Raw genomic sequence first — 23,115 nt, 5'->3', positions numbered from 1 at the left:
TTTTTAAAAACACCTAATCTAGGCAAAAAAAATAATAATGGGGATTTAGTTACATTATATGATCATACATTGCATAAGCCTGCCACAACGTCAATGTACCCCATCTTTGGCAGGTCCTATCTGTATGTATATGTAGTTTGAATGATTAACAACTGCATTAAAGGAAGCAGTAGTCTCTGGGTTCCACGAGAGGAGATTATAAATTTGAGAGGACCACAGTACTGTACTAGGAGATGGTCAATATAATCCAGACACCTGTTGTAGAATTATATAAATCAAGATCATTACCATCAGAATGGAAGCAATCTGAGGAATTTATCTATTTTGTTAGCGTGTATAAAATGTTTAATCTCACATACCGTGTTTCCCCGAAAATACACCCTACCCCGAAAATAAGCCCTAGCTGAATTTTCGGGGTGGGCTGCAATATAAGCCCTACCCCGAAAATAAGACCTAGGCATTGCACCTTTGAGGCCCGGCGGACTTCCTTCTTCTATGAGGAGGAGGGGGGGGGGGAGGAGCGTTGTGGGCCGCGGCATCGCGGGCCGCGGCATCGCGCAACGCCGTCAGTCTGCCTTCACGGATCTTCAGCGGAAGGATCCATTTCCGGGCGGTGAGGCACCCCGTGGTCGGACTCGGCGGGCAAGGAAGGCATCTTTGAAATGTGAGTAGATATTTTATGTCTTGGACTGAATTAATTAAAGGGGGCGGTGAATTAATTAAAGGGGGCGGTGAATTAATTAAAGGGGGGGGGTTCAATGTACATACCGGTACCGTAAATAAATAAGCCCTACCCTGAAAATAAGCCCTAGTGTGTTTTTTGTGACTAAAATTAATAAAAGACCCGGTCTTATTTTCGGAGAAACACGGTAGGTCTAACAGTGGCCCTACTACTGTGATGTAGAAGAGCAAAGAAAAATCATGGTTTAATTACAGCTCCTGGAGTTGAAGGCTGAAAATGATAAAATAACATAATGATGGGTAGGGAGACATGGGGAATTTGGACCACATATGTGTGGAAGAAGGAGAAGGAGAAGGAAAGAGATATAAAATAGAAGATGGGAAGTTGTAGGATAAGACAATATGAGTTAAGTGCTATTAGTTAAAAAAAAAAAAAAAGGGAAAACATTGCACTTGGTTAGAGAGATATGGATCAGAGAGCCCGGTTGCAGTATTTTGAAAACATGATTCGATGTGTCATGGATAAGAGCTGTGAGCTTATCCATCTCCATTGTGTCTTTAGTTTGTTTTTTAATGACATGCCAATCTTTGGGTTCTGAAGAATGCCCTATAATTCGGTAATTGATCTTCTCAGAGGGAGTGCTATTATAGCTATTGAGAAAAATACAACAGTGGTAAGAGAGGGAAAACCTTTCCACCAGTGTTGCAGTGGTTGTGGGATACCTAGGGCATAACCCAGAAATAAACATAGAAAAAAGCACTGGAAGGGATAAGTTAAATAAACAAATCCACTTGCAGACCTAGTATCCTTGAGAGAATGCTCTATCCTTGATAGGTGAAAATGCATTAATTAATTGAGAGCTAGAAAGAAGAAACTATAATTTTATTAATCCCTAATGAGGCACAAAACTAAATAGTAAAATATAAATAAACTAGTGTAGATCAAACTAATTGTGTGAAAAAAATAATAATAATCAGTGGTTAAAATAGGACCAGCCGTTGTAACAATTTATCCAAGTAGTTACAGACAAAGACCATTATTCGGTATAATGTTGCAAATCGTTACAACAGAATTGCATGTCTGTGTCTGACATTAGATTGGATCTTACTCTAAGCGGTATATTAATTTGTGCTTGATTGTGGGCAAACTGGAGAATCTCAGTAAAATAAAGTCATAAATAACTTGAGGTAAAGATATTTTTAATTGCCCATATATAGATCAAAGCACATATATACCCTAGGGGATAATAGAAAAAAAACCACCTATTTTTCTATTATCCCCTAGGGTGTATATATGGTTTGATCTATATATGGGCAATTACTGAGATTCTGAATGTTCCCCATGGAAATGCTGTTTGGCTGCACAGCTTTTTGCCACACATGCACAGTAGCCTCCCAATGCTTTCCTATGGGAAAGCATTGGATTGGCTGAGATCATCAAGTTTGATGATCTCAGCCAAAGTGAAGAATACACTCATAAAACTTCAAAATCAACAAGATAACGTCATTTGTTTTTACAGCTGTGCAACAGCATACATTCACCATTTCAATGCCATTACCAAACATTTCTTAAAATGTCAAGGTAGTTGGACTGAAATGTTGTTTATATGCAAATGCATTTCTTGAAATAAATTCACTCTTTTGAAGCCCTACAAGCGCGAGGACGTCCAGTGTCAGGCAACTTTTTTTTATACTGTACTTTTCTAAATAAACCTATGTTTCTATGGAAACTAAAGTTTTTTTGTGTTTTTTTGCGGCCCACATAAATGCAAACCTTGTTTATTTGGCCCTTGTTAACCTTTGAGTTTGACATGCTTGATCTACAGCTTTTGCAAGCTGTTTTTTTTTTTATATATCCACCAGTGGCAGCTGGTGAAGTTTTAACCTGGTGCGGCGCCAGAATCCTGTCCCAGAACTTTACTCCTTCCTATACAGTACACAGATATTTGTACATTACTGAAAGCTGAGCATAATATATTTATAATATACATATAGATTAGTACAATACAGAGGTAACAATACCACAAACAGAGCTGAGAAAATATAGAGATATAATTCACAGTGCTGTATAGACTACAGAGATACCCAAACAACATGCAGAGCTGAGTAAAATATAAATAACTAACACACAGAGCTGGGCACAATAAAGAAATGACATAATTATCCCAAACAGGCAGAATCACTGTGATGGAGTACACAGCACTGCAATACTTAGATACCCACACAATACGTCTCTACATAATCCCCTAGCTCTCTCTCAGTCTATCTTCCTAACCGTCTCTTAACTCTCCCTCTCATGATCTCATCTTTTGTAGTGCTCTTGCTGTGATAACATTAGTTTTTTTATTACAAATTTCTGCTCTTGAAACATGTCCACTACTTCATTAGCTCTAAGCACACAGTTTGCAAATGGTTAAAGCATCAAGATACTGATTGACTCCAACCATGTTGACTACTTCTGACTCACTATTAGCTCTCAGCAAACAGTGTACACAGAGTTAAAGGATCAGGACACTGACAGACTCCGTATTACCTTTGCAGTTGGCAATATAATTAATCTACAGTACTAAAATGGAACCTAGAAATAGCTGACCTTGTTAACAGAATCAATGATGATTAATGATTTAAACAAATTGAAATCAGAATCTGATCAGTCCTCAGAGTCACAGCTCCAGTCCTGCAGTTTGAAGCTTCACACGTTTTCAACTTGCCACAGCATAGGTGCCCCAGGTCTCAGCTGTAGAGTGACTGAGTACTTTAAAGATGATAGTGGGCATGAGTAGTAGGAGTTATTAAAACTATTAGTGACCGGCAGCACAGTGCTCTGTGTCAGAAATGTCCCGCTTCCCTGACTTTATATATCAATTATATATTTGAGTAAATTTCCTTGCTTATTTAGCACTTAGGCATTTACTGGGGCTATTGAGGAGATAAAAAGGTAATATTATACACTTACATTTGGCAGGGGCCAGGAGCTGCTGCTGTGCATTCTCTGTGTTACTTCCAAGATGGCTTCTTGCTTCTCTCTCCTGTGGGCACTGTAACCCCACTCCAGGTGTTATCAACCAATGATGGCCCTGAATAGAGGGGCCAATAACATGCCTCCACTCATTGGCAACTGGCTCTGTTGCCCAAATGGCAACTTAATGGAAATGCATAAACAAAACCTACTGAAACAGGGCATAATTCAAACCATCCCCATTTTTTGACATGTCTAGATGCTCTCAAGTATGATTTTCTAAAAAGCTACCAATGAGGGGGAAGGGACCCTGTAGAACTAAAACCTGTTACAGAATTAAAGCCACTATTTTTTCCATATTTTCTTGCTTGCCGCCTTCCCTTCCAGAAAAAGAATCTTAGCATTTATAAAAGACTGCAAATCATTTTTTCTCCACATAAAAAACTGGTGGAGCCCCGCCCAAAGTGACCCTATTGACGAGCCTCCACTGATGCCCACAATGGAAAAATACACAAGTAAATGCATTGCATTATTTGTATTTGGGCATTTTGGACAATACGAATTAAAATGGATCCTGACCACTTTGATAAGTTTGCTGTCCCACCATAGCCTATTCTTCTTTGGGATGTTCACTTTTTCCCACTTAGGTATTTACAGGGATAGTTAAGAATCAGAAAGCAGCTAAATATCTGTCAGACACTGTAAGATTATAATTGTTAGTTGGTCATGACTGTGGTTTACGGGTTTGGTGGCATATCAAAGATAAGCCATAGTCTCTTGTTTTGTGTTAGTAAATGTGAGGTGTCTGCTGTTATTTAGGTGGTTCTTCAATGTTGCCCTGTAGTTTTTACTACATGAATAAAACAAAATACTGTAAGAACTTACAACCATTTTTAAAAAGTTTTGTTTTGTAGAGTTAATGAAAGTACAGGTGGATCATTGCACACGTTCAAGAAAGAACTTTCCCTCTGAATTCTCCTCAAGACTCTCTTGCATATACCGTAGTTCACTGTGAATGAATACTATGATGAATTACTCTAAATTGTATTTATAATATCTGACTTAATAAGGATTCAGAGAGGTTAGTATTCCAGTATTCCCAGAACATACTTTACTTTAACTTTTTTTTTTTTGTTTGTTAAACCGCTAACTGATTTGAAAGCCATGAAGGGTCTATTGGATCTTGTAACTGAGCACGGTTAGGGTCATTTTGAATGTGTAGGGCCTATGGCTTTGCAGTAGAGCTGTTATGAGTTGTTATCCCTTACCAGATAAACAGGTTAAAAGAAATGACATATCTTACCATGTAAAGCCCCTTTAACAAACCTCTCTGGAAAGTTTTATAATGTGGAGATGGACACTTTCATTCAAAATAGATTTATGCGTAATTTGACTTGTCCAGTAAAAGTGTTGGCAGCTGTCCTTGATTCAGAAATGTTATTTATAATACGGGATGGATGAATTACATTAGAATTCTTGACCTGTTCTTCACTTGTGAATTTACTCTCCTGAAGTCAGAACATATTTGAGTTTGTCTATAAAAGACATGGGCTATGGGGAAAATGAATAATATCTTCTAATCACAAGAAAGACCACCTTGTGGGTGTCAAGAGGGGATGTTTTTTTTAATTATATCTGAAATAAAGGGATGAGTTTTTTTTTATTCATTGTGATTTGCAGTTCTGATAAAATGAATGGCATAGGCATGTTTTCTAATGTAATACAAAAGACAAGAATTTTTTGTTTTCACATTTCATTGTTTTGGATAATCGGTACTTCTAAAGACAGACAGTTTTTTTTGTTTTGTTTAGTATTGCTTATTGTTTTTGTCTAAGCTACGTCTTCCATCTCCTTTTGACTAGACACAACCATATTGCATTAGGATCAAATATTGTTATAATCTGATGCTCAAATACATTTATTGATCACTTGTGTGTGTCTCCTACAGACCGATAAAAACAAAATCTTCCTCTGCATTATTAACCAATTAGCCACGAGAGGTAGTATGTCGATAGTAATTGCGAATTCAAGTTGTCATATTTCAAGAATGTAATTTTCTCAACAATGATTTTGTTTTACATGACTCTGCATATATAAGGTTGTATAAAAAATGATATATACTTAGCTAAAATAAAAAAATGAATAAATAAAATAATAAATCTTATAATAAGTATAATTATAATAATAAAAATATCTAGCATGTAAATGAACCAATGATATGGAAGTTATTATATAAACTGTGTCAAGTTAAATTTAAACATGCAGATCTCAATTGTTTAAAATTATTTTTTTTTGTAAATATATTTTTATTGAAGTTTTCAATTGTTCAATTTGTCAAATAACTGAGTAAACGTCAGTTAGGACACGCAGGTCCCGTCAGTATGAACCATTAACAATCATATTAGGAAGTGGTGTTCGGTCAATCATACATTGGTGACACGCAAGCCTCAGCATAGCACGTATTTTCTTTTCTTTTTTTATTATTTTTTTCTTTTTTTATTTATCTGTTGTAAATTTGTTTTTTGTTCTAGGGTGAATATCCAATAAAACAGGGAGACACAATATTTACATAGCAAGATAGTGAGACACGCGGGTCTCCATTATCCTCGGTCTGCAGTTAGACAACCCGTTCAAGTGTTTTGGATTTGCAGATCTAATTTGATTAAGCTTATGTTGGAGTCTAGACTAAGCATGACCGTACTGCGGTTTAAGCTTTAGGTAGCGTGTGTAACTTGTCTGCCTGTAGTGAGATATGCGCCAGAGTTCTACATCAATAGTTATGAGCGACAAGACGCGCAGGTCTCTTCAACTTTTGGTTAGGGGGATATTCAATGAAGCCTTTGTACTACCCACACCTTGAATTGTTTAAAATTAGATAATTAAATTGAGTTAATGTCTAATATGTCTTCCAAAATAGTAATTTTACCAAAATGTGAAGGCCTTAAGGTATGATGGAGTAGTATTGATAATAGAGTAGAAGGTGAGAGTATCCTTTTGGTTAATGCACAAACTGTAGTTACCCGTTCACACCTCTGGGATTCAGGTTCCATTCCTGGCAGAAATAACTCCGCTTTTCATGGATGGTAAAACATTTACTGTTCAGTAATAAAACATATACCCAAGAACATACTTGAAAACCAGAATAAAGTCAAAAGGATTGATCTTGTTTTATTATAATATATGGTGATATTTTCATTGTTTCACCCAAATGTTTACTGTATTTTCTCATTATTTCTATAAAATATAGATAGTATTTCTGATTTCCTTTGATATAATCTTCATGGCATATTTTATACCGTCAATCCTATACTGTTCAATAGATTGTAATTGTGTGAGTTTATTTTGAGATCCACTGTTAAGAACTCCATTGTGTATGGCCGTAGAGCCCCAGGCTATCCTGAAAATTTCCAGTTAAGCTAGTATTGAAGCCCAGCAAGTCCTTGATTAGACAAATGATTACCTTTTGTTTATTTGTTGTGCAGTCTGCAGCTGAATACGTGAAGACTCATCTGCCTGAAGTGTTGAAACAGCATCTTCAAGATTTTGAAAGGGATAAAGAGAACAGCGTGCTATCCTACCAAACCATACTCGAACAGCAGATTCTAGCAATAGACCGTGAAATGTTGGAAAAGCTGACTGTATCCTATGATGAAGCAGGTATGTGGTTTGCTTTCTCTTCCGAGCTCTTATGTTTAAAAGCCTGGAAATGACCAAAACAAACTCTTCTATTACTTTTCTTCCTACAGTGATCACCCCCAGCCTAGAACAAAGATGGGATATATATCTGTCCTGTGAGATGCCATATGACAGCAGTGGCATTTTATAGACTTGAATAATTAATATTTGATTTTTAGACTTTTCATATCCAGTTTCATATCCTGTTTTGTTTAAAAAAAAAAAATATATATATATATATATTATATTTAAAGGATCACTATAATATATATATATATATTATATTTAAAGGATCACTATAGGGTCAGGAACACAAACATGTATTTCTGACCGTATAGTGTTAAAACCACCATCTAGCCCCCCCTGGGCCCCTCATGCCTCCCTAAAATAGCAAAATCTTACTTGTATTCAAGCCTGAAGCTGTAGCTCTGCATGCTGTTTGACTCAGAATAGTCAATAGTCAAAGCCTGTCTGCTGACATCATCAGAAGTGGTGGCCTGATCCAATCACAATGCATCCCCATAGGATTGTCTGAGACTGACAAGGAGGCAGATCAGGGGCAGAGCCAGCATGATTCAAACACAGCCCTGGCCAATCAGCATCTCCTCATAGAGATGTATTGAATCAGTGAATATCTATGAAGAAAGTTCAGTCTGCATGCAGAGGGAAGAGATACTGAATGTTTGGATGCATTATAGGCAGCCATGATCTAAGGAGTGGCCAGTGAAGTTATCACTAGGCTGTAATGTAAACGCTGCATTTTCTCTGAAAACAGTGTTTACAGCAAAAAGCCCGAAGGATATGATCCTACTCACCATAACAAATTCTATAAGCTGTAGTTGTTCTGGTGACTATAGTGTACCTTTAATAAAGTTAAATACTGAATCTTTTACTTGGTACTAGCTAAATTACCAGAAGATGAATAGCTGGCAACATGTTGGCAGCTCATGACCATGTTCCCATATCTTTGCTTGTCAAAATTGTTAAATTGCTCACTTTAAATATTGGGATTGTCCCCTGTTTTTGATTCATATCTATAATTTCTCAGAGGTTAAAAGATATTGTTCAGAGTCCCTAGCTCCTCTGCCTCCAGTGACCTGGTACTCCGGACTAAATGTTACAGCAAAGATGTTGAAGTGCTACAATTACCTTTGGATTTAAGCAAGGGTCAATAGGCAGATCCTGACAGAGAATTCTGGGAATTGTAGGCCAAGAATAACAAGTGCTGCAATTCCAAACCTAGCTGTCCACATGTATTATATGCCAAACCCATCCATCCTATGGCTAATACGAATAATATTGAAGGCACATTCATGTTTGTTGTCAATTCATCTGCATGCGTGCTGGCCCTCCTTTTGTCTGACAACCTGTTCATTCGTCCAGAAACAGGACTGTCCTAAATTATCATGGCCCCCACCACCATCTTGACCCCTGTTGATGGCATTGCCTGTAATAGAAACGGCACAAGTAGTATGTCTGTAGGAACCCTCCTGCTCAGAATTCAATGCATGACCAGTGAAGCTAATCATGATTTTATTCACTCATCCTAGGGGAATAACAAGATATCTGCTTGACTGCTCCTTTAATATGCAAATTGAAAAAATCTGCAGCTTAATTTAGCAATATTACATTTCATAGCTAATTCACCCTTTAGTGAAAGTGCCCAGCACATTATTTTACAGTTAAGATAATTGTTCACATATCCAATCCTGTAATTATATCCGCCATCATTTGGAACTGCTAATCACCTTCCATTCATATCACTTAAAGACATCTTGTCAACCGTTTACTTAATTCATATTTATGTGCTTGAATTCTATTCTACAAACACACATATAAAGTCAGCGTTCCTACAGAAACCCATGGTATACCCTGCGTTCACATTATGTCTTGCGTTCTATGCTAAGATGAGTTGCTGACATTACAGTGTGGTGTCTAAAAATACCCACCTTTGTAAAAAATCATTGATAATCTGATTTATCTATATTATCTCCTTCTGCAACCCCAATTTAATGAAAAAAAAATTTCATGTTTCATTCGACCTCTTGTTTATACATTAGGAGATGATGTACGTGTAAAGACTATAATTTCTGCCAAGTCTGAGTTGTGCTGCACCACATGTAGAAATTCTGTCTGGGTTTCATAAAGGCTTAGTCCTTTTAGTAAATATAACATACATGTGTAATTGTAAGATAGTACAAACATGGGAGGGTAAAATCATAATATTACAGTTAAATCTGAAATATTGTAAAAATTTTATACCAATTTTAGTTCTACCATTTTCTACTTTTCCTGGACCCTAGCATAAATTTTATGATTTTTTTGTATTTTTAGCAGTAATACATCAGAAACAGGGGTGCAGCCGGCAGTGGTATAATAAAGTTGCAAGTTGATTGGGCCCACTGGGTGGCCCAAGCATTTAGGGCCAGCTGATGGGCCCTATATCTTTAGGGGCCCGGTCAGTGCTGCAGCCATATAAAAGCGCGAATGGGCCCCTTTAAAAAAAAAAATGCCTGCCGAAACAATTGCTGGGAGGAAGTGAAGGCTGGTCACTTCCTCCCATCTCACTCCGTGTGGGAGGAGAGAGAGACAGGCAATGAAGATGGAGAGGCCAGCCACCCTCCTGCAACAAAAAGGTAAGAAACAGGAAGGTGGCTGAAAAAAATAGATACATGTTTGTGTATGTATGTCTGTCTGTATCTATGTATGTCAGTATATCAGAATGTCTGTATATCAGAATGTCCGTATGTCAGTGTGTGTGTTTGTATGTATGTGTGTTGTCTGTATGGCCTTATGCATGTGTGTGTGTCTGTGTGTCACTATGTATGTCTGTGTGTCTGTATATGTGTATATGTCTGTTTCAGTATGTGTGTGTGTCAGACATACACACATATAGGCATACATACTGTTTCAGTATGTGTGTATCTTTGTGTATGTGTATATCTGTGACCTTTTGTATCAGTGTGTGTTTGTGTCTGTGTGTGTGTATTCCTGTGGGCGAGATTTGGAGGCGGAATTTGGAGGCGGACCCTGGGGACGGACTTGGAGATGGGCCCCGAGGGCGGGCTTGGAGGCGACCCCCCCCCCAGGGGCCCACACCGTGAGCTGTTCTAGCGGCGTGATAGCGGCCCTGCATGCAAAACAGCAACCTAACAAACATTTACAAATATACATGGTCTATCCTTGGCATAGTACCAATGACAAATGGTTTAAAATCAGAATGTAGGGACATGCCAGTTATATGGATCACATCACAAGTTTACCTGATAATGAGGTGTGTCCTCCCGAGCAGGACACACATATTTGGGGATGGTGGAATATGGGACCCATATCAGGACTGTCATATTGCATCCAGGACTATTGCGAGATATGCTTGAGCAACTGTTTGGCAAATTGAAAATCCTGCTACACAGGCAAAAGCAAAACATTACAGGGAGCCGACTAAATATGTTTAAGCAGTAATAGGATTCTGTATCTGTTTGTGAATTGACCCTTTTTACACTGTCCGGGTGTGTCAGTCAATTAAAATTAATTGAAGATGACCTTTTCTAACTGTTTGTGTGTCTACACCTGCATATATGTAGATATGCTCACACCATCCTATTAAGACAGGTTTTTTTCCCTTAGACATTTTTGTGTAGTGTAGAATTAGCCTGAAGACAACAAATGGAAAAAAGGGTCTGTTTTGTTTTTTTAAATTACATTTCATAAACTTAGCTGTGCAGTATGGCATTATCTTTTTTGTTGTTGTTGTTGTATTTGTCAACATTCCATATCTCAATTTTCAGTGCTGCACCCTAGTGGCATCCCAGAGTATTGTTTCTATTCTATCCTACAATTTCAACCTTTCGAGAGCTCTCTGCAGCAACGATTGAGATGGGTTGTTTGAGTCCAGAGTGCTGACGCATTTTTAAGGTTTATGAAAATGTAGATGATATGCATGGTGATGCTTTAAATGAAATGCCAAAAGGGCAGTCAGTGTTGGTTGAGCAGTTCCTATCTGTCATTCCATTTTATGCTTCTGGTTATCAGTTGAGTGGACACATCATTTATCTAAAATTGCAGAATATGTCATACTGCATTATTGTCCTTACAATATATAGGTAAAGCCTAAAATAATGACAATACGCAGCTCGATATGATAGATTACAATTGAATGTTTGTTTATTGAACATTGCTTTAGTTATATTACTCTGTTGGATTTCTGCAACAGTCAGCGAACAGACCATTAATGGAAATGCTTTATCAAATCACGTGGCTGATATTCCTTAAGGAAAGCTTTTTACCAAACATCTGTGCATAAATCTAACCACTTAAACCGAAATGTTTGCATGATGTTCTTCACACACATGCACAGACACATTGGTGCTATACTATAAACTGAAACGTGTCAGAGGCATATGAAGTAATGTCCCAAACTGAATAGAGCTATACGTAAATAATTTGTCCCTGTAACTGTATGCATCTAAAAGGTGCTAATTCATGAGCACCCAAGATATTCTATCACCGTTTCCAAAATGAATACACTTACATTTCACACAGATAATATAAAAAAAAAATATCAATACACAGTAATTTGCAAAATGTTTTCCCATTGGCTTTAAATTTAAATAATACTACCGGTTTGCAACAGTGATTATGGTAAAATCACTAGCAGACATCAACTGGTGCCCTAGACGCTGATGTTGAAGTTGAACTACAACCCTCAGAATTCCAAAACGCGTCGTGGTACTTTAGATGGACTAATTTTAAACCTGTATTTGATTTTATATGTTTTTGAGTTTATATCAAATAAATAATTTTTATTTGATCCTGTATCCTGGAATATTTGGAACTTTACATCCAGAGACAACTCATCTACATTCTTCATATCAATACAAGGTGTCCAGCATAAAAGGTTTCATCTCTAACCAAAGCCCTTAGTCTGAGTCAGCTTACATAAGTGACTCAGAAACATGTGAGTGCAACCAGTTACAAATGTCATTTTTATAATTTATGACAATATTACCCTATGTCCTTTTTTCTCTCTTTTATTGTTTTAGCTATTTATCCAGGACGATACTGGTAATATAGTTTTCAACTGCATGTATTGAGTGCTCTCACTACTTTACTTTTTTATGCACTTTATTCTGTGTGGTTGAGTGATTTACACTTAGTGATAGTAGCACCAATTTTACAGTTTTTCCCATACTCTCAATATTTTATAGTAAAAAGTAAGTGATTGCACTGCCCCCTCTTCTGGAAAATTCAATAATTTCAGAGTTAAAAGAAGAGCCCCCCCGGGGGAGGAGCTAAGCACTGAAAGAGAACGGACGTGTATGCACATCGCTCCGGGCAACAACGCTCCAAAGCCAGATCACCCAGCGGAATTTAACCCCCAAAAGAAGCAAAACATAGCCCTGACCATCATGGGGAGAAAACTTAAAAAGCAGAAGCCTGACAAACCCAGGCCGGGAATGCATATCGGGGACATGCTTCGCCAAGTGCATGGAGCGCTAAGGCCCAATATGGCGGCCGACATTACAGATTGCTCAGACTACTCAGATGACTTCTCACTGAATCTGAACAACACTACACCGCCAGCCCTGGTTAACCCACAACCAGTCCCACGGAGCGCTGATTCGGCCCCGGTGACAGAGGCAGCCCTGCGGGTGATGCTCACTGACCTGACGAAAACGATCCAGGCGGACGTGGCCTTGCTCCGGGCGGACCTCACAGGCCTCGTGGGCAGGCTGGGGGCTGTGGAAGCCTCGTCTGATACGCACTCCCAGAAGATCGCGGCCCTCGAACAAGAGGTCCAGGCCCTCAAACAGCATCAGGCCATCACAGACCTGCGCTTCACAGATCTTGAAGACAGGAGAAGGAGCAAAAACCTCAAGATACGAGGAGTACCCAAGGACATACCAGAGGCCGAAATCCCGCATTTCCTGCGGAGACTAACGGCATCCCTACTCACGTCACGACAGGCCAAAAACATAGCCTTCACCGGAGTGTTCCGCATACCCAAGCCACGGAAGGCACCGACCGCAGCACCCAGGGACCTGGTGGTCCAATTTCAAACCATTAAAGAGAAAACAACAGTCCAGGCCGCTGTACGAGGGACTCCCATTTACAAATTCGAGAACCTGGACATATCTTTCTTTGCTGATGTCTCTGGCAACACACTAAAATGGCGAAAATCCCTGCAGCCTTTTACCGCCCTCCTACGGGACCATAATATCCGGTACCGGTGGCGCCCTTCGCAGACCCTGCTGATCCTCCATGGGGACAACCTGCACCACGTCCACACTCTACAGGAGGCCGCTGCACTACTGGGGACCCTGGGCCTCCAACAGACCACCCTGCAGTCACAAACACCTTACCCAGCTAAATCTGCCACACACGCGTGGAACCCTGCAACGGCCACCTCTTTCGTCCCTCGTAAGACCATAACAGGCACGCAAGCAGCTGGCGCAACCTGAGGCCTTTGCCCATGTATCGGGACTCACACCTCAAGACTCCGTGTAACAACATGGACCGGGACTGTGTATAGTTTAATTGATTTAGTTTAATTGTTTTATTCCACTGAATATAAATAGTTTAATTTTTATTTTCTCATTTAACTATTTTTCTCTCACGTTAGTTTCCGCTAATATTACCCCTATGGCCCGCACATCTCACTACCCCAGGAGAGGGGATGTCAGTAAGGGGACATGACACTAACCACACCACTCACTAGCGGACCAAATCACAGGGTGACATCTACTACTTCCCCCTCTTCTTCTTCTCCCCCCCCCCCCCCCCCCCACAGCTCGGGGATACAGAGCACCTCACTCAGCATGCTTGGATAGACAAGTCCTCTAGACACCTCTAACACCTCATACACTCGACTTACCCTTACAGAGTTAAAATGTCAATGTTATATATACTAGTTAAATTCATTGTATATTCTTGTATACCGCAAAAAAAATAAATGGGCAAAATATTTGTATTTCCTTTACGCATTTTGAATTGTACGACTGTATACTGCCACTAAAGCAACTGTTTGAACATGTGCCCGCAAAAATAAAGAATTAAAAAAAAAAAAAAAAAGAAGAGCCCCCTTTAGTAAAGGGCTGTAAGAATTAATTTTCTTCCAAAGGGTATGGAAACAAGGAGCTATTATCTATATAACTAATCAGGATCTCTTGCCTCAGGTGATTAAAACCTGCCAGTGCAATGTGTGTATCACTTCAATCAAGTCCATTATTGTTTAGTACAAGAGAGCAGTGAATACAACATTCCTGTCTCCTAATCTATATCTGATTACAAGAACAAAATGTGTCCGCTTACAAATCGTTTCTGATACCAGATGTTTCTCCTGCTTCACGCCTCCCAATTACTCAATGTCAGTACTGCCAACTCGTCTCATCCCTCGTTTATGTAATGAACACACATTAATGCAGCTCAGACTAAGCCAGGGTTTAACTGAGCTGCTCTAAGATTTCACCAATTTCATTAGGGAGACACCTTTAACATGCAGGCTGTGCTCCCTGACTAATGCAGAGTATACAGTGTGTCTGTGAAAGGTTAATCTTTGTGCCACGTTTAGAGACTCGCAATATACATGTTGAGCTTAGAACCATCTGTCTTCATTTTTGTTCCCTTTTAGTTCACTTCCTGCCATTACCTTAGGGTAGATGTGTGGGTATTAATGTGCGACACTGTGCCAGAAAGATCACTGGCATGCAAATTAAATTCCATCCCATAGGAAGCTTAGTGGAGAACATTTTCCATTATACATATAAATAAGGTAAAGAAGACAGAGGAGCTACGAAACAGTTAGAGAGAGTATGTTAATACCAAGACAGAATTAATCATGGATCTTAAGGACACAGACACAAGAAGTAATGTGGAGTTATGACTTGGTAGCCCAATTTCAGTGTATAACCAGTGTGTCTGAATCTTAGTGCGGCATGAAGGCCTTCTTTTTATCCGTTAATCAGTGAATCATGCAATGTATTGGTCGGTAGATTGTTTATTAGTATGTGGTTTAGTATGGAGATCTCTTGTTCTACACTAAATTAATTACAGATGTATTTACGTGTGGGTAGGCCTTATATCTGCTTCTTGATTTGAACAATTTTCTTACAAATAGTTGAAGATGTCCTATAAAGAATCTTGGGGACTATAAATGGTTAGTATTCTAAAAGTTTTCAAGGTTGGCTCTTCTATGGCAATTTACTTGATAAGTAATATTTTACTCAACAAACTAGGCCCCATTCAAGAAGACATGACTTCTGTACATGCTTGTTGACTCAAGGTATTTTCTTTGCAGACCTTGACTATGGTTACTAATTGCAAGCATCCAGAGCTAGCTTCACTCTCACTGGGTGGGAGAAGAGTTAATGATTCTCCCCCCACACATACACACCACCTTTGTGACTGTTATAGATAACCAAATTTAAATATCAGTCCAGGCCATTGGTCCACTTAGGTTCCCCGGCACATAAATAATAAATACTCACATTTAGCATTGTTATACTGACATTAGAATTTGGCTATGAAATCTAATGCTATTAGAATTTACTATTGTGAAAATTGTAGCAAATGATTATGGGAATATATCAACCTCCATTAATTTCCAAACACCAAAATAAATGCATACCAGACAAATTTCTTTGGAACATTTCAACTTAAAGCGGCACTGTCATGCCGAACTTGCCTTTCCCCAATCGTTTCTCTTCTATCCCTCTGTCAGGATCTGTTCTTCATTTCTTCCTGTCTGCTCTACTTTTCTTTAAAACATAGGACAAAGTAGGGACTATTTGTCTTATGGAGGTTTCCGACGCCTGACCAGCTATGACCAGTGGAGGAGCAAAGTGTGCTTTATTTCCGGTGGTCAGAGCGATTTTCCCACAATTCATACCTTTCCTACGTGTTCCCGCGAAGCCTCCTTTCAGTATTCCCGAACGTCTTGTCGCTTAGAACGCTGGCGAAACTACCAAATTTTGTCCTAAGTGACAAGACGTTCGGGAGTACTGAAAGGAGGAAAGGGGAGAATTGTGGGAAAATTGCTTTGATCACCGGAAACGAAGCACACTTTGCTTCAGGCGTAGGAAACCTCCATAAGACAAATAGTCCCTACAGTATATCTACATGTGGTGGTTCTGAGTAGGAATACACTTTGATGTCTGGTGAGGATGATATATATTGTGTGTTCAACTCAAAATGTTAATGGATCTGAAACGTTTTAATTTATTTATTTTTATGGGACACTCTAAGCATTATAACCACTATCCCTGTTATGTTGGCACAAGTAGTCCTTGGGTGCTGTCTTCTTGAGCAATTTAACAAAGCTCTTCTGACATCCAAAACTGCATCCATCACATAGGTTTTATCTGTCCAAAGTCATTCAACCTTGGACAGCAATGATAAGCACTGCAAACACTGAGCCAACCGGCACCATGTTTTTTAGACTGACACCCATTTTTAGATATAAGACTTGTATGACCCTTGCGTCACAGAAATAAGGAATGTTTGCTTTTTCACGAATTAAGACTTTTTTTTATCTAAGAGAGTGTGGTTTTCTTGGACAAGTGTCAAAAGCTACACAACTGAACTCTGTGAAAGCTGTAAAATATTCTTTATATCTGCATTAATATGGATTACATACAGGGCCGGCGCGTCCATAAGGCGGCATAGGCGGCCGCCTTGGGGCGCACGGGCTCTGGGGGCACAAGATTTCAGTGACCGTCAGGAGGGAAGCTCTCCCTCCTGCCGGGCCACCATCTCGGCCCCCGGTGCTGTGTGCGGCTGTGCTGAGATCAGACGCGGCGAGGGAGCTCTAACCTCTCTGCTCTGCTCCCTCGCGCGCTGCCTGTCTGCTGATACCGCGGGAGCCGGAATATGACGTCATATTCCGGCTCCCGCGGTATCAGTATGTGTCTGTGTGTGTGTGTGAGTGTATGTGAGTGTGTGAGTGTATGTGTCTGTGTGTGAGTGTATGTGTCTGTGTGTGAGTGTGTGCGTCTGTGAGTGACAGTGTGTGCGTCTGTGAGTGACAGTGTGTGCGTCTGTGAGTGACAGTGTGTGCGTCTGTGAGTGACAGTGTGTGCGTCTGTGAGTGACAGAGTGTGCGTCTGTGAGTGACAGTATGTGTCTTTCTGTATGTGTCCATGAGTGACAGAGTGTGTACGTCTGTGTGTGTGCATGTGAGTGTATGAGTGTGTCTGTCAGTGTATGATGTGTGTCTGTCAGTGTATGATGAGTGTGTCTGTCAGTGTATGATGAGTGTGTGTCTGTCAGTGTATGAGTATGTGTCTGTCAGTGTATGATGAGTGTGTGTCTGTCAGTGTATGAGTGTGTGTCTGTCAAATCAGTGAGAGTATGTTTGTCATTGAGTCTGTGTGTGACTATCAGTGTGTCTGTCAATGAGTGTCAATCAGTGTGGGTCTGTCAGTGTCAATGAATGAGTGTGTGTCAGATCAATGAGTCTGTGTCTGTCAGTGACGTCTGTGTGTTTGTCATTGAGTGTGTGACTGTCAGTGTGTACAGAGTGTAGCGGAGCGCGGTACAGGAACTTCTGTTTCCTGTACCTGGCCAGACTGACAGGAGGTGCTCACAGAGAGAGCACTCCCTGTCAGTTCGGCCGTGTACAGAAAACTGAAGCTCCTGTACCGTGCTCCGCTCCGCTCCACTCTGTACACACTGACACACCAGGAAGGGGAGTGTGACCACTAAAGGGGTGTGGGGTGCACCAAGGGACAGGGAGGGAATGGGAGAGAAACACCAAGAGACAGGGGAAAGAGGGGGTAGGGGAGAAGAACACTAAGGGACAGGGAAGGGACCATTAATGGTCAGGGAGGGGAGAGGGGCTGGTTAAGAGGCACATAGGTGAAGATGTTTTTTTGGGGGGGGAGCGGAAAAATGCATCTTCGCCTATGTACCTAAAAATCCAAGCACCGGCCCTGATTACATAATCAGCTAGACTCAATAGAATTATGCGGATATTGATGGAACAGGAAATGCAGCTTGTGAGGGACTGATTTTTTTTTCTTCAAAGACACAGGCAGCTTCTAGGCATTAGCGAGATAGGAACCCTTTGGAACGCAGTCTGCATTTCCTCCCAGCTTTCTTATATGAGCTAAATGTCTTCCAGCATGTGACACTGCCATTTGGAACTTCTTAGTATACTTATTGTACTATTGAAGAAAGGCTCTGAAATGTCACCCAAACACATTATCCAGAGTCTGTTTCATCTGGTTTCACTACACAGTATATAGCGGTATATAATTTTGCAGTTCTATTTAGCTCTAATTTTAATATAAAGACCTGATCAGAAATGCAGATCTGTCCTATTTTGCTCCCTAATTTATAACCGTACGTACTTGTGGACGCTATGGCATCATTGCATACCACACTGCCCTCGGCCACTTTGACCAACAGCAGTATATCATATGTGTCTTTGCTACTTCTTTCTGCTTCAATTGTATTTTTTTTTTACCCTTTCTCCTCTTTTTACATATTAGTTTTGTTTATTCTGGAGTTTGTCTTTTCCCTTACTCCGCTTTTCTATTACATTAATATTCATTTTATTTCTTATCTGGTTCCTCTTTTTTTCATTTATATTGCCCCCTCCCCACCAATGTGTTGCGCCATCCTCGTGTTTGTTTGTCATTTACCCAGTGGGCGTTATTGTATGTCCTCTGATACTCTTATCATTGCATACTTGTCTATAGTGCGAATTTAATTAATGCAGTGATGGGCAAATGGTAGAATCCTAGACATTGTATCACTGCAAATTCCATAATGCTTTGACATTCTAGAGGCTGGCAAGGCAACATGACAGTTGTATAGCTACAACTTTTGGAGTCTCAGCAATGTATCAACCAAATTGTATGGTCTTTGTCAAGATTTGAATGTCAAAACATTGCCAGCTCCACTCTGGTGGAATAAACTCTTTCACTAAGAACTTTGGTGTTGCGTCTCCATTATTCTTCATTTAGTGTACTTTTGGGGTTCACAGAAGGGAACTTTGGGAATCTGCACCCACTTATATATCTGTCAGTGCTGGTCCCTCTATACTTATACTTCTTCGTAGAACAAAATAAATAACTTGAAAGTAATCTGTGCCATTACATTTACCATTGTTAAGTGGACATGTTGTGAACAAATGTCCAAATTGTAAATTTCTTCTTATATAGTTAATAAAAATAAAAATATATTTGAGTATTTTTTTTATGACGATTAATACATCAAAGCTTACACCAAAAAACTAAACCCTGCCAAAAAAATATTATGATAGTAGAGTCGTTTCCTTATTCTTCAAAGAGCAAAATAATAACACATGAAAAAGAAAATTAAACCAAATAATTTGTGGCTTCATCCTCTTGGATCAAAATACCCCGAAGGAGAGCTTTCCATGTGGAGGCCTGCAGACCAGAAAGAAAACAAAAAAAAAAAGTAAAAAGTGTTTATGACCCATAAACTATGCAACAATGTGCAATGGCAATCAACAGTTGCTAAGGCCAGTAAGGTATTGTCATGCATAAAAAAGGGCAATTATTCTTGGGATGAGAATATCATTTTGCCTCTTTATAAATCACTGGTAAGACCACATATTGAATATGCTGTACAATTTTTGGGCACCTGTTCTAAAGAAGGATATAATGGCACTAGAAAAAGTGCAGAAGTTAAAGGACCACTCTAGGCACCCAGACCACTTCAGCTTAATGAAGTGGTCTGGGTGCCAGGTCCAGCTAGGGTTAACTAATTGTTTTATAAACATAGCAGTTTCAGAGAAACTGCTATGTTTATCAATTAGTTAAGCCTTCCCCTATTTCCTCTAGTGGCTGTCTCACTGACAGCCGCTAGAGGCGCTTGCGTGATTCTCACTGTGAAAATCACAGTGAGAGCACGCAAGCGTGCATAGGAAAGCATTGTAAATGCTTTCCTATGCGACCGGCTGAATGCGCGCGCAGCTCTTGCCGCGCGTGCGCATTCAGCCGACGGGGAGGAACGGAGGCGGAGAGGAGGAGGAGAGCTCCCCGCCCAGCGCTGGAAAAAGGTAAGTTTTTACCCCTTTCCCCTTTCCAGAGCCGGGCGGGAGGGGGTCCCTGAGGGTGGGGGCACCCTCAGGGCACTCTAGTGCCAGGAAAACGAGTATGCTTTCCTGGCACTAGAGTGGTCCTTTAACAAATTTAAACCTCTTTAGTTTAGAAAAACTTCGCCTAAGAAGGGGATATGATAACATTATACAAATATATTTGGGGCCAATACAAACCATTGTGTGGAAATCTAGTCACAAACCGGACTTTACATAGGACACGAGGTCCTGCATTTAGACTGGAAGAAGATTTTGTCTAAGGCAAAGAAAATGTTTTTTTTTTCAATGTTAGAACAATAAGGATATGGAATTCTCTGCCTGAAGAAGTGGTTTTATCAGAGTCCATGCAGATGTTCAAACAGCAACTAGATGCATACTTGCAAAAACAGAATATTCAAGGATATCATTTTTCAATGCAGGGTAATAGCTTCTTAATCCAAGGATTCTGGGGCCCAGAAGGCTTTCCCCCCCCCCCCCCCCTAGTTTGTAGCAAAATTGGAAGTGCTTCAAACTGTTTTTTTTCCCTTCTTTTGGATCAACCGCAAAAATCAGATGTGAGGAAAGCTGAACTTGATGGACGCAAGTCTCTTTTCAGCTATGTAACTATGTACATTTAGTTTTATAAAAAGGATAATGTTTAAGGTAAAAAGCTGCAGGTCATCGTAGTGGTTATAGTGCTTTTGGTCTATTGGACCTATCCTGTTTTTTGGGTTTTTTTCAGTCACAGCATTTGGAGAAGCAGTTGACATACAAGGGTTTTTACTCTGTAAAAATATACCAGCTGTCTACTCCAGTCATTGCTGTGCAAGGTTTGACCAATTAGTAATGCAGAAGTGTAATAAAAAAAAAAAGTTTAATAGAAAACAGTGGACACATGCAGTGATTATGGTGCTCAACATATCCATTAATATATTATTATCCTTATTTTAAAAGTAATTATAAAATTAAAAGCAAAACAACACTTTAAGGTGTACAAAATAAATTATTTTACAAGATACATTGTTTCAACTTGAAAGTGTACATTGTAGAGACATTTAAAAAATATACAGTTATAAGATTATTTTAAAGGGGACTTATTTTCAGAGATCGTAGGGTACTTTAATGATAGTACTTAATGATAAGTTACTTTGAAGGCTTTCAGAACATGGAATAACATTCTGATCTTTTAAAGTGGATTAGACATTAGGCAAAGTGAACAGGAGGGGGGGGGGGGGGATATTTTCTCATATGGCCCATAAGTCTCTTTAAATGCTGGATTAAAAACCATAACAACTTTTACTATGTCAGCCCGATCTAAATGTAATAGCCGCATGAAAAAAAAAAAGTTCAAATAATCAAACTGCCCCTACTTAATGTTCAAAAATAGATGGTATAGTATAGCTCTGGGCACTCGATTTTACTTATACTGTCATCCAATCCTGATTATTTTAACAGGTATTGAGAAAGTATGTTATATAAAGGCAATTGCCTATTATTGGCTGAGGCGTGTATGATTCATCTACCAGATGTCTTTGGTTCTGCTTTTCAGATGAATGCTCAGACATGAACTGATCTTTTCAAGGAAAATCCTTCATATCTTAAAATGAAATACCTTATAAAAAGTCTTTCTGCTCACTTGTTTTTAGCTATATGCTGTCACAATATAACATTTCTCCCATGAATTTGACAAAAAAAAGTTTTATCAAATAATATGTTAACTGACAAAAGAAAATAAGCGTCTTTTCGCTAACTGCACTTTCAAAATGAAGGTTCTACAAAGAAGGAATGAATTTTCATCAGTATACCATTGCTTTATTACCTATGGTGCATAAATGAAGAATAAATGCCAATAATAGTAATTTAAATTACCTTATAGTTCTCTCTGGTAAAACGCCTGTCACCATGGGTGGCTGATACAATATGTACAGTATACAGTATGTTTTGTTAAATTAGAATGGTTAAAAGGGGACACTTTAAGAACCATAACCACTACAGTATTTGGGTGCCAACTCCCCTTTTTTGTGTCAAACCTCAATCAAGGTTTAACAAGAAATTGGACTATTCTGACATCTAAAACCGAACCCTTTTTTCGTTCATACTAGTTCACAAATGAATCCCATTCCTGGCTAAGTCCACTCTGATGGATCGGGAAGACCGTTAAGTCTTTGTCCAGGGAACGACAGACCATACACCTTTGCAAAAGTGTATGTGCCTATTTCTCGTCAGGGTAAATTCCTCTGCTCTGCCATTAAGGCACTTGCAGACTTTGCAGTCAGATGTCTTATTTTGGGCTTAGACTTTAACATAGCTCTACATCCCACTACTGATACCTCCACTAGTCGATTTTGACACTTCTCCACACCCTACTCACCATCTGCAGACTACTACACCGACACAGACTGACTGATTGCTGGAGAGCCCTCTAACCCACAGACAAAGACTTTACATTTTGCTCCTTCCCTAGTTCCTGGTATACACTAATTGATTACTTCTTTTGCCGTACTACTACCTACCTGCACTACAGCAATACAGCACTCCACCATAGATGTTACCACTTGATCTGACCATGCTCCCCTAACCATGATGCCAGCCTCTCCACTCAAGACCTAGAGTTACAACCTGGAGACTTCACAAGACACTTCTCTCCAATTTCATAGTGGTGTCGTAAGCCCCACAGACACTTACACACTACTGCGCAGAGAATACACCACTAGACACATTTCACCTCTTCACACGGGAAGTCCATAAAAGCCTT

The 23,115-nt window shown here is 39.6% G+C and overlaps 1 protein-coding gene across 1 annotated transcript in view; it reads left to right on the top strand.

Annotated features, from left to right (window-relative positions):
• The window catches only part of PPM1L (protein phosphatase, Mg2+/Mn2+ dependent 1L), a 241,430-nt gene that overhangs the window by 156,731 nt on the left and 61,584 nt on the right, over positions 1-23,115 (top strand). The window contains exon 2 of the mRNA XM_063442605.1: positions 7,123-7,297. Coding sequence (XP_063298675.1) covers positions 7,123-7,297 — 175 coding nt within the window. The remainder of the gene's footprint in view (positions 1-7,122; positions 7,298-23,115) is intronic.

The sequence above is a fragment of the Pelobates fuscus genome, chromosome 2, assembly GCF_036172605.1.
Source record: "Pelobates fuscus isolate aPelFus1 chromosome 2, aPelFus1.pri, whole genome shotgun sequence".
NCBI lineage: Eukaryota > Metazoa > Chordata > Amphibia > Anura > Pelobatidae > Pelobates > Pelobates fuscus.
This window is presented reverse-complemented; position numbering and strand designations above follow the sequence as displayed.